The sequence below is a fragment of the Heterocephalus glaber genome, unplaced genomic scaffold (genome assembly GCF_053883595.1).
Source record: "Heterocephalus glaber isolate CG9 unplaced genomic scaffold, H.glaber_assembly_v1.0 deba00001454, whole genome shotgun sequence".
NCBI classification, from domain to species: Eukaryota; Metazoa; Chordata; class Mammalia; order Rodentia; family Bathyergidae; genus Heterocephalus; species Heterocephalus glaber.
In genome coordinates this window covers 14,511,152-14,523,779 of record NW_028258303.1, presented here as the reverse complement: position 1 = coordinate 14,523,779, position 12,628 = coordinate 14,511,152, and the positions used below count along the sequence as shown (strand labels likewise).

General features: G+C 42.4%; 1 protein-coding gene across 9 annotated transcripts in view; it reads right to left on the bottom strand.

Moving 5' to 3' along the window:
* Nucleotides 1–1,747: 1,747 nt before the first annotated feature.
* The window catches only part of Fras1 (Fraser extracellular matrix complex subunit 1), a 444,408-nt gene continuing 433,527 nt past the window's right edge, over nucleotides 1,748–12,628 (bottom strand). For all 9 annotated transcript variants that reach the window (XR_015452892.1, XM_087215885.1, XM_087215884.1 and 6 more), the window contains 4 exons: nucleotides 10,871–11,037; nucleotides 7,657–7,862; nucleotides 6,399–6,545; nucleotides 1,748–5,330 (listed from right to left, as the gene is read on the bottom strand). Coding sequence is in view for 8 of the 9 variants with exons in the window: in XM_087215885.1 (XP_087072011.1) it covers nucleotides 4,737–5,330; nucleotides 6,399–6,545; nucleotides 7,657–7,862; nucleotides 10,871–11,037 (1,114 nt within the window). In the remaining variant the exon portion in view is untranslated. The remainder of the gene's footprint in view (nucleotides 5,331–6,398; nucleotides 6,546–7,656; nucleotides 7,863–10,870; nucleotides 11,038–12,628) is intronic.

Genomic DNA, 12,628 nt, shown 5'->3' with positions numbered 1-12,628 from the left:
AGAATAGCTGCTCAGCAGGACCTGAGGCTAGGAAGGGTGCAGCCCTGGGCAGAACCAAGCAAGGGTGGAGGGGGAGAGGGGGTTGACCCTCCACAGCCTCTCTCCCAGCAGTGGCCCCAACTTGGCCAATCACAGCCAGAAGCCATGAACAAGGGAGCCTTGGAGAAGCAGTTGATGTCTGTCAGTTTCCCCGAGTACAGAGCAGGGCAGATGCAACACCGGAAGCTCCTGGTATGGAGGACTGGTTCATTTTGAAACATTCCTTAGGGGATCTTGAAACTGGCTTTTAACCATTTATGGAAATTTCCTAAGAGATTATAATTCTAAAAGATTTTTTTCAGTTTGTGACTACTCTTGAAACTTGATGGCTTTAAATCAAAATGAGCCTAAGGATAAAATTCTGCTAGTTTTTATAGCATGGATCTATTGTATCAAATGATAGAATTTTTCATGAGAAGCTTTCAATCTAGGTTATAGGAGCTTAGGACCATTTTTAAGTAACATCAAGTTGGGCTTGTAAAGACCTTCAAGGATTTGAAATTCTAGTGTGTACATGAACTTTCAAATGTGCCCAGTATGTGATTTGATATTAGCTACTCTTGATGTATCACTCTAAAGAGCTCTTGTTACAGTCTCTCTGGCTCATTTGGGGATAGAATCTCTACTAGACATTATAGTATCTAAATGCAGTATTAGGCTGGAGCATACAAAACTATGGATGTTAGACTATTTACAACTTAAAAACCCTCAATTTCAGGTAGTTAAACCTAATAACTATAGTCTCCCTTCCCTCCCAGTACCTTTCTTCAAAACCCTATTCTGTGAGATATTTTAAATTCTAAATGTAAATGCTTTTTCTGTCACTCATTCTCCAAGATTCCTAAATGCTATAGCCACAAAATTTCAGGTATTAGGAGCACTTTTATAGACAATCCTAACGATGCATAGATTGGTTCTGATATAGTTAAGCTTTTTTCATGCACCTAGACAAATGCACTCCAGGGCTGAGTCTGCTTTTAGGCAGGGGACAATAGTAGGCAATTTTGAGGATTTGAAGATTATATTAAGCCTGTGATTCTCAGGAACTTCTGGGCTTATTTGTGGTGTCTCTTCCCTAGATTTTGGGAAAACATGCTTTCTCAAGTCTTGCTGAGTTTGCCAATATGCCAACAGAGCTCAGTTCATCCCTGTCACTTGCTGTTTATTTATTTTTATCTTAGGATAAAGGAATACAAATGCACAGGCTTGCGGAATGCCAAGACTGTCTGGGCTCAGTTCCATTCTCTCTCTGCTGTTTTCCCTTCATAAGCCAATAAACTCTTGTTTGGTGCTTTGATCTTCCCCTGGGTAAGTTATGGACACTTAACAATTTGATATGCAAAAAAGGACATAGCCATTCTGACACTATATCATGTATCTTGAGAAGGTTTGATAATAAATATAGTGGTAATAATCACTCTATTGTATAACATATAGAAATCCAAATTATTCCTCTTTGCCTTGGGGTTTCAACAGATTATAAAAGAAAATCTATGATGATCTGAGTGTTTGCAATTTACTCAGCATCTTTCTCTTACCACAGTTAATATACATTTTAGATTCAATACCATTAGAGTTGTTTTCTTCTTAAAAACTCCCTCAAATTTCAGTATGTTCTTGCCATTTCAGTGGCAATGAATGCATAGTTAACGAGATGAATAAACTCAAAAGAATAGAGCAAAATGAACAAAAAACAACCAGACTGTCATTTATTAATACAAATTTATTAGTGGAATATGCTAGTGGAGAAATCATAAATTCATAACACATAAATTCATACTGGAAATACAAAAATCATTTGAGGATCAAGAAATCAGGTGGACAGCACCATAAAAGTGTACTCAGTCTGTGCAGGTGTGTAGTATCCCAGAATAACAAATTCCTGGAGGAGACTGAGACTGAATATCGTAAGACTGTGCAAACACATTCCAACCCTATTTCCCATCCCACAACAGGCACCCGAAGGAATCTTCTAGGAGGCCTGGGTACAATAAAAAGGCAGCAAGGCAGAAAAATGGTGCCAACCATTATTTCTCTTAACCTTCACAGACGGAGGATGATAGCAAGTAGCACCCCTGAGGGCTTTTGTCCTTCTCACCTGAAGGCATGATACCAAAGTCAGTAACACACACACATGCATGCACACACACACTATTAGTGAGCAAGTTAGAGAATCTGAAAGCAGAGCTTCCACTGAAAGACAATCTACATTTGACATCAAACAATCTGATCCCTAAAATGAAGTATAAAACATAAAAGAAATGAACAATTTTACATCGAAAGGGTAAATCTCAGCTCCACATCATTAACACTTTCTATTTCACAAGGGAGTGTGTGCTTTAGAAGTACTGGCATTCAGTGAAGCAAATGCAGTGGGTGAAGAGCAGAAAGGAAGGGGGCCAGGAGTAGTGCAAGGTCTTTCCTCTTACACGTAGCTCACCATCTCCAGCTCTTCACTGGATGTTGGCCTGGTCATTTCAGACCTGCATGAGGTGCTGTAGGAGCACTCCCTGGTCCCAGTCACCGTTCCCTTGCAAGGCTCCTTCTGCCACCTGTCTGCCCTCCTCCCATGTTTGTGTCCTACTGAGCAGGAATGGAACGGGTATGTGAGGAGAACCCCGGAGCCAGTGGGGAAGTGCTGCTTTAATGTGGAAGCACTCTGGCACTCGTGGTAATTAATGCAGCCAAAGGAAAGTTGCTCTACAGATGACAGCATTAGCATTCACCCTCTAGGTTGTTAGGGAGATTTGGTGCCCAGGGAATCAGCACTGCAGCCATGAGATAACAAATTCTGAGTGTCCCGAGGCTCCCAGAGAAGCTCTGCCTGGAGCCGCCCTAGCTGGTCTGAAGTAGCACCTGACCAGCCAGGCATTTCTGGGCTCATCTAGTCCATTTTCTCCTGAACACTTTACTCATCCCAGAATGTGAAATAAGACTGTCCTCTGAATCTCCTCTTCTGGGGACAAATTCCCAGCCCAGCTCCTGCTAATAAATTATTACAACTTTTCTGTTCACTCCTGAGGACCACTGCTAGGGTCATACCTGTGTAAAGAGATGATTTTCTGCCCCATCAGAGGATATTTTGTACTTCAAATAAAAGAGGTAACTCATTTCCTCTACTTGCGCTTGTGATATCACCACCATAGTCTTTTGCCTCCTCTTTCTAAATTCATTCCTCTATCACTCTATCATCCATAGCATGATACATCCGTTCACCCCACAGACACTCTGGAGAGCCTGTTACATACAAGCACTGCTTCAGAACAAGCCTTCTCTCCCTTCATACAGCACCTACTCTCAAGGAGCATGGAGTGTGGTGGAGACGCCTGAAACTTTTCCAGGTTCATTCTTTCCAGCTTGTAGTACCAAGGTGTGACCAGCTTGAAATGTTCTCAAAGAGCTTGAGTCATTCTAACACAAATGTTGCACAGTGCGAATGCTGTTATTTGCCCAGTGATGATGGTGCACCACGCATCAGGAAGAGAACACATCTTTTACTCCTGATTAATGGAATTGTGCCTCCAGTTCAAAACACCATGATATGCATGCATATGTTTTTGCCAATAAGGCAGAAATGAAAAAGAAACAAAGGCAAACTGTGTGTACATCACACACAGAGCAGATAAGTGGATATTTGAATGCTAAATTATTTTAGAGCCATGTATGTATGTATGGCCTTGTCATGTGTTTGTATGATAAAAATAAGTGCGTGAGCTACCAGAAAAGACCCCCTCCCCACTCAAAGAGAAATCTCCCAAATACCGCACCAGGGCAGTGCCTCCCTGTGATGTGCCGTATAGCAAGGAGGACCAGTATGCACCTGTCATGTTTGATTTCACTCCGTCAGCTCTTGCTTTATTAAACGAATCACTTTCCCGAAACACTAACAAATTAAAGAACCCACAGCCATCAAAGAACCTGGGCTTGTCTATTACTGGACTGGGGAAATCCTGGGGCAGCAGAGAATTGAGGTTAATTATTTTAGGTATGTGGCAGACAGAGGCCATGCTGCAGTGACCCTGTTAGCAACACCCTTCGTCAGGGTGAACCCCTTCTCCCCCAGCTTTCAGTCCTCCCCCTTTGTATGTGCTTGCAGGGAGGTACCCTAGTCTAAAAAGCACATTGAGATTCCTGGGTGAAAAGGGAGCCAGAAAAGCAAGACTTAGAGGCCATGGCACATAGCCCATCAAGTGGGAACAACGTGCAAATGTTTCTGTTGTGCTGATTAGGAGAATTTTTAATGGAATCTGGGTATCTGCAATTTGTACTCTGTTGTGTAGGTGTCCAGGAACAGCCTGAGTAAGAGGAAAACAACCCTGCATTCCACTTACTCTCTTGGACATCTGCCATGACCCATTTCCAGTCCGCTGAACTATATCTGCTAACCTAATTGTCCAACACCTGTTCTAATACTAAAATCCTTGTTTTCTAAGATCAGCCTCACAGAGGAGCTCTTTGGAGCTGCTGAAACCATTAAAGTGATCCATGGAAATAAATCTACTCCAGTACTCTGGGGGTCTCAGTAGTTCTTTGTTTTATGAGGTAGCTCAGTTGTGAGTTGATGCATGTGATGTGTGCTGTCAGCCACTAAAAGCTTTAGTTTTCCCTTTTTTATATGCAAGATTATAAAAATACCTGTATTTCCCCCCATTTTATAAAAATGATTTTAGAAAAAAATAACACATGGGTCTCCTCATTTAAACTTCCGTTCCATCTTGTAAATTGTTTTGGACTCTGACTTCCAGATTCACTTTTTTTACTTTAGCACCTTTGAACGTATAGGCCCTCTCGGTGTCGCTCAGGATGTTGACATTCCGCACAGTGCAGTACTGTCTGTTCACGTTCTTCTCTACCCTGTCTGGGATCCTCTTGGGCATGTCCACCTTGGTATTTAGAGGGTATTCCCCCTGAATGTCCTCTGTGGGCTGTTTCTTCCTCTGTCTCTGGCATTTCCTGGTGATGAAACATGCCACCAAAAATACCAGAAGTAGAAGCATGATAGCAGCCAACGCACTGCCAACAGATGCGCCAGTTTGGGACAGAGAGGCAGCTATGATTGGCTCTTGCATCTCCAGATTCAGGGACTTCATGTTGGTGCCATTTTTTACTTGGTCCCCTTCGTTGTCGTAGATGAGGGAATCATCAAGTGTCAGCTGGCCACTGGGGTCTACCAGGTCCCTTTGATGGCGTCTCAGAGGGGCTGTGAGAGAGCGCTGGACCCGGGGCCCAGAGATGCTGTCAGGGCCAATGATGTAGATCACCTGGAGATACCACTGGTGTCCTGCTTCCACCTGAAGGAGGAGGGAGACAGGGAGACAAAGTGCACCTGTGGTTGCTGCTACAGACCACGTCAAGAAAGAAAACAAAGACAATCCCACCATATGCCTCAATGGAGAAACAGTTTCAAGAAAAGCATTAGCAATGGTTGACATCTTGTTTTATTTCCAAATTGGGGTGATTCACATTCTTTTCTGCTTTCCTATCTATGCATGAAATAGCCTAAGAATTTATTTTTCATGGTGTCTTTAAATAAGTGAATGCTTAGGATTTGTTGGTCTTTATTAAGAACAGTAACATAATATTAGTCACATTTATTCCCAGTGAGCTCAATTGTTTGTTATGCTAATTTGTTATTTATTGATAAACTTCAGCTAAAATGGAGTCATTCACCAAATATTCACTGAATATCTGCTCTGTGTATCATAGATTCTTGACAAAAACTGGCCAAATCTCAACACTTGCATCCTCCTCTGAGAGATTAGGTCATAAAGTATTTTATCTCTCTCTCTCATTTGCCTCCATTGAAATGCTTCATGGCTTTAAAATAACTTCTGAAGAGTGATAATAGTTCTGAAAGCCAAAGTCATGGAATAGTACTTAGAGACAGAAAAAAAAAGTGAAATTTGATCTTGGAAGTTCATGGTTGTTGCTAAAACTTAGGGTATTTTTGCTTGTCTAATACTAGTAAGTCTTGCCATTTTAAATTGCTGTAGCATATTTGTCATCTTGTACAATATTTTCCATATGCTGATGAAAATCAGGTGCCTTAGTATAGAGCCAAAAAGGTAGGCAATTTAACAGAATTTAGGAAAAATTAGAGTATGGTATGGAATCCTGGCGCACACAAAGGCAAGGATTACATGCAAATGAAAGAACTTTGTCATTGCTTTGGTCTATTGGGGAGAGATGGTGAGAGTCTTAGGTGAATAATAAGCTTAAAAACAATAAAAAAGGGCCTGCCAATGAGAACGCTATATATAAAAAGACACTTGATTTTGCTTGAGACATGATGTAATCCTTTTTTCTCCAGATTTAAAGTGGACTTAGTTCTAAGCTTCTGCTTTTTGCACCAAACTCACCTTATAGAGAGCATCCACTTTCAGAGTAAATCCGTCCACTCCTGGCATGCTACTGACCACGTGGAAATCAGGCAACTCAGAAGCAAAGTGGGCCTCAAAAGGCACATCATGGAAGTATTTATCTGTGACCTCCGGCTGACTGCGGTCCTAGCATTTCCAAAAAGACAAACAAGATTTAGAGAGATAGAACCACTGTATTGGTAGGTGCAGTCACTGGGAGGAGAAGAGCAGTCTCCATGGCTGCTTTGGGATAGGTCAGGGGATAAAGGCTCCTTCTTAAGTCATTGTTGCCTGTGGGCACCCACTGTCTTCTTTAAGAAGGGCTCCAGTGGGTGCTGTGATCTCAAACACAGAAATGGGATGGCCTGGACCAATAATTTGCAAGCCATTTGATCTCAGGACCTTAAAGAGCTTTTGTTTATGTTGTTTATATCTATCAATATTTACTATGTTAAAAATAAAACCTGAAAGATTAAAAATATACTTCTATATTAATTCATTCTAATATAATGATGAAAAACTCATTACATGTTAACCTAAGTTAAGTTTTTTTTTCAGTGAAAATATCTCTGTTCACCCTCTTCCCTACCAAGAGAGCTGGCATTGTTTTATGAGTTTTCAAATCACCAAAAAAAACCCCCCAAAACTGGGATTCTCCTAACTGCTTCTGGATTTAATCAGTCATGACATGTTCCTTTAGCTAAAGTATATGACGAAAATCTGGTCTCACACAGCTGCATAGCTGGAAGGGAGGAAGGCATTCATAGCTTTTTCAGATAATTGTGGATATTTTAATCTATGAAATCAATGTGAAATCTGAAATCCTATCAAACAGCCCTGCCTCCCCACTGATGAAAAGACGGGCATGCAAAGGCAGTGTCTCACAGTTCCATGAAAGCAGCTTTGATCTTGAGACCTCCTGGATGAGGGTCAGGGACACTTGGGGTCTCTAGACCACACTTTGAGAAATAGTGGCTTAGAGTTTCCTGTTCTTGGAGCATCAATCACAGTGGGTCTTCTTACCCACCATAACCATCACATTTGGCAATGTGTACTACACTAATATTTAGCTGACCAGAGAGCAAAAAGAATATATATATATATATATACACACACACACACACATATATATATATATATATATATATATACAAACATACATATATATAGAAAATCCCCAAGAGTGGGGCTCTTTCAACAGGATTGGGCTGTGAAAGTCCCCTCTGGCATCTGGGCCCAGTACCAGCCAGGAGCTCACCAGCAGCAGGAACCTGTGCTTCAGGTGTTTGTTGGGCTGAATGCAACCATACTGTGGCCCTTCATTGTAGATTGTCCCTGTAGGATCAAAGAAAGGCACGTAGCCATCCTTGCCAGTACAAAGGTAGACCTTCTCCAGCTGGAGTTTGTATGCAGAATTAAGGTTTTGTTCTGGATTCCAAAGTACTCGGCCATAAAGGATTTGACCTGAAGATACGGAAAGGCATTCGTTAGGTCAGACTTCAAAGAAAAAGAACTGCCAAGGCTAGACAGGATTTAACCCACTTGCTTAGAGCCAAAAGTACCTTTGTATGCATAGTCTATGATTCCATATGTCCCTAAAATACTTATTTATCACTTATTGCTTCTTTATTTCAATAAGCAGGACTTAAGCACTTAAGAAGTGCCACACCCTCAGCTATGCATAGGGGATATAGAGGTGAGATGGAGTTGAGAAAAGAAATAAAAGCAAAGTAATTGATAAAAACAGTTAACATGTCAAACTTGCTGTAACTCTTACAGTATTAACAAATTTACACATGAGGAAACTGAGGCATGAAGTGATTAGTGACTTGATGAAAATCACAAAGTTAGCAAGTGGTGGAGGCAGGCTTCAGAGTCAAGGTACTTGGGCTTCATGTTAACATTATTAACCCTCACAACATCACATGGCCCCCTGCCACAATGAAAGAAGGTACAGTGTGTTAAATGGGCACAAAAGAAAGCACAGAAATTGGCCTGGGGAGAGGTATGGCAGGGTTTAGGACAGATGACAGTTGAGCAGTATGGGATGGGAGGAAGAGGCAGGAGAGAGCATGGGAGGCAAAGGAAAGTCCAGGTACAAAACACCGAATGCAGGATGAGTGTGAGGCCTGGTGTGGATACCTAGCCTATTGTGGCACCAAGTTCTTCATCTATGCTGTTTTATTTAATCCTCCAAAGAGCTGAAGAGATGGGCTCAATTATTATTCCCATTATAAGAACATCTCCAGAGTTCCAATGATGGGAGGAAGGAGGATTTGAGGACAAATCCATCTGACTCCAAATACTCATCCAAAACATTTCCTCTGTGTGTGTGTGTGTGTGTGTGTGTGTGTGTGTGTGTATGTGTTGGGGTCAGTCAGAGTGACTGGAGGGGAGGATGTGCAGAGGCTGCAGCAGGAGTCTTCATTGTGTTGGGGAGGCCAGGCATGGATGTATAAGGAATAAGAATCCTTACAAGTTTTTAAGCAGGAGAGTAAGATTAATATGACCAGGTTTCACAGAAGAATGAATGGAACAAAGACAAAGAAACTTGAGTCACAGCGACCAGATCAGGGACTATTTTAATGCTTTAGAGAGAGTTAGGTACCTAAAATACAGCTGTGAGGCAAGAGATGAGTTCAAGAAATGTCTAGGGGTCAGATTCCATTCATCTTAATGGCAGAGGGGATGGGGGATGTGGAAGGTAGTGGGTGGCCCTGAGGCGTTTGCAGCCCTGAGAGCATGTGATACAGCCATGGGGCAGCAGAGGGGGTAGAGGATGTTTGGAAGGAGCTAGGTCTAGTCCAAGTCCATTCCTAAATGTCTCTGGTGTCTTTCCAGATCCACATGGGAAATGTAGAACTCGGGGATGTTCGGAGATAAGGCCATGCTTTATGGAATGGCTACGAGGTAGCAGGAGCACAGGGTGTTCAGAGCAAAGCCATCATCTGAGTCCTGGGGATGACCAGAGGCAGCACCGAGATACTCAGACCAGAAGGAGCCAAGCATGGGACCCTGGGACATCAACATGGAAAAGGCAGAGGACAAAGATGCAGAGAGGAAGAGTGAGAAGTGAGTTGACAGGCAAGATGGTGCCTGATGCAAAAAAAACCAAATAGGAAAAAAGCATCACAACTAATGGATTTGGGATCACTGACAAGAGAGAATGGGACAGAATACAGCTTGCAGCCAACAAGTGGATAAAAGAATGACATGAAGAAGGGTCATGAGACAGTGCATGCTTATTGCACATTTAGGAAGACTGTCAGAAAAGGAGGATAAATTGAGCTGAAGTTTGAGGCGAAGACAGACTTGAAGGAAGGCTTATTTCTGTGGTGTGCAGAATTGAATGTATGCAAGTGCTTTAAAAAAGCGTGTGTGTGTGTGTGTGTGTGTGTGTGTGTGTGTGTGTGTGTTTCGCAGGGTATGAAATCCAATGCACACTAAACGTGTGCTCTGCCACTGAGCCACATCTCCTAACCCTTTGAGTGTGTTTTTAAGATGAAAGAAGAGACTCAGTATAAGATTAAACAAAAAGGCAGAAGGGATACCTGAGTGAAGAAAGACAGACAGTTGATTAATTCATTTATTCCTTCAGCAACTATTTACTGAGCACCTGGGGATGGTACGCCAGTGTGGAAATTTGATATCTGGTCACAGTCTCTCTTCTCATGGAACTTAGTGGTTGAGATAGGCCATAAAGAAATGCATAATAACAATACACTACATTATATAATATTTATAAATGTGATGAGAACTGTATATAATGAACAACATTCTGCCAAAGTGAAAAACATAGAGGCCTATGAATGCCTGTCTGGGGAAGCCAGGGCAAGCTCTTTGTTGGGAAGAGCTAGCCTTTGGGAAAGCCCAAGGAAGCACATTTAATGGTGCAAGGGGCCAAGGTACCATTTTTAGCAGAGAAAGTATATATGGCTAGCATCCTGTGAGGCTGGGAGCAGTAGGAAGGAACTGAGAGATGAAGAAACTTAATTAGACTGTGTTAGAGCCAGACTGGAAACACCACCCTTTCACCACCTGGAAAAGTGATGGCAAACCTTTCAGAGACAAGTGCCCGAACTGCAACCCAAAATCCACTTATTGATTGCAAAGTACCAACAAAACAATTAAACATGAATACTGAGGTTTTAATTTAGAAAAAAGAAACAGCTCATACATTAACATCTTTTGTCTTAAAAGAATAAATGACAGGTGTAACATAGGTTCACCACCACTGACCTAGACCATTGGTTTTACATGGTACTATGCTGCCAACCATTATGGTACCAGGAATGTGGTGCTATTTCATAACAAGAAGGAAGAGTATGTGCCTATTCCTTGATTCAGCCTTGGCCCATGGATCTGCCCTGGGGAACCTTCACTGGGGAGCTGAGATGCCAGTCTAGCGACCGATCAGAGATGGTCTCACAGCCAGGCAGAGCCTCTTTCTGCAGGTGGAGGAAGCAACTCACCCTTTGAAAAGGCCCCTTTGTAATCCATTTCCGCCAGAGACATATCGGATGTGTTGGGATCCATTAGGAACACCTTCTCGTTGTTGCAGAGCTGAAACTCGGTATTGAGTGAGTACACCACGGGCACAGGACGGTTGGTCTGCTGAAACGCGATGGGAATCAGGAATCTAATGCAAGAGGAATGAGGGCTGTTTCAGAGTAGGCTCGCCTTGCACATGCCAATGAGCTGCCCTCCCTGCCCTGCCCTTCTCAGGACTGACTATGAACACAGCTTTGTGGTCAGCGCAAGATATTTACTAAATAACAAGAGCTGGGCATGATAGGCCCCACCTGTAATGTAATCCCTGAACTCAGGAGGCTGAGGCAGGAGTATCACGAGTATGAGGCCAGCCTGGGTCACATAATGAGTTTAAAGCTGGACTACAGAGCAAATAGATATATGTGGGCAAGGGACTGTATTTTGCCTTTATAAGGTTTATCTGCTTTTTAGAACAGGAACAACTGAATGAGTCCTCGGAACACTTTGGTATTCAGCTTTTTCACCCTTTCCTTCTGAGGGCACCCAGAATTGCTCTTTGGTTGCTAAAGGGCTCCTTGCCATGGGGACTTCATATGCTCTAAGAGTCTGACTCTTCTAACCTGACCAATACTTATTTTATGTCACACTTTTCAGGACATTGCTAGGAGATGCCCTCTTGCCCTGCCCCTTCCTGCCCCCTCCCCTCTTCCTCAGTCCCATTTCTGCTTCCTCTGGCAGCTAAGGGCCCCTCAAGGCTCAGGCCCCACTCTTTTCCTCTGATAAATGAGTGCATGTGTCATCTCAAAGGTAAGGAGGCCGTGTTTAACTTTCTACTCCAGATTTTTCTTCTGAGGCAGAAACACATATCTGTTGTCAACTGATCACTCAAAGCCGTGGCACCTCAAACTCAATGCACTTTCCTCACAAATTTGATCTTTTTTCTCCTGTTTCCATTCCAGTGAGGAGCCACACACGAGGGGGCCCCCTTGCTGGTCCTGATGGGATCCCTCTTTCTCTTCTCATTTCTTCTATACGATATGATTGGTGAGCCAGTGTCATTTTTAAAAAATTCAGATTCGGTTAAGATTTTTCAGTAGTTCCCCATAGCCCTGAGGGTGAAGACCAACATTTTTTACATGACTTAGGAACCTTTTGCCTATTTCTCCCAGCCTCATCTCCTATACTATCTTTCTCCTTCCTGCTGGGATTTGCCCTTTCTGAGCTTCTTCTGGTCTATTGATTGGCTCTCTATTCCATGATTTCTTTTTTTTTTGGTACTGGGGGTCGAACTCAGGACGTTGCACTTGTAAGGCAGGTGGCGGCGCTGCTGAGCTAAACCCCTGGCCCTCTATTCCATGATTTCTGTGGCCTCATGACTCAGTTTTTAAAATTTAAAAAAAAATTTGTTAGTCCATGTTTGTAGTACATAGTACATTTCTTGTATGGAGTCAGTACATATACATAACACATCTTAATTGTTTTCCACCCCTCTCCCTCCCTCCATCTCTGGATCCCCTTCCCATTTGAGAAAGAGCTCTCTCCTTCCTACTATCTATCTTCTATTTTGTTCTTTATTAATATTCTGGGTTTCTCATATAAGAGAAACCGTGTGATATTTAAGTTTGTGTGTCTGATTTATTTCACTTAACATTGTTCCACAAATAATCTGTAAGCATTTGCTACACAACGGACACTATGCTATTAAATGGGAATTCATCTGTGGACAAGACAGAAAAACA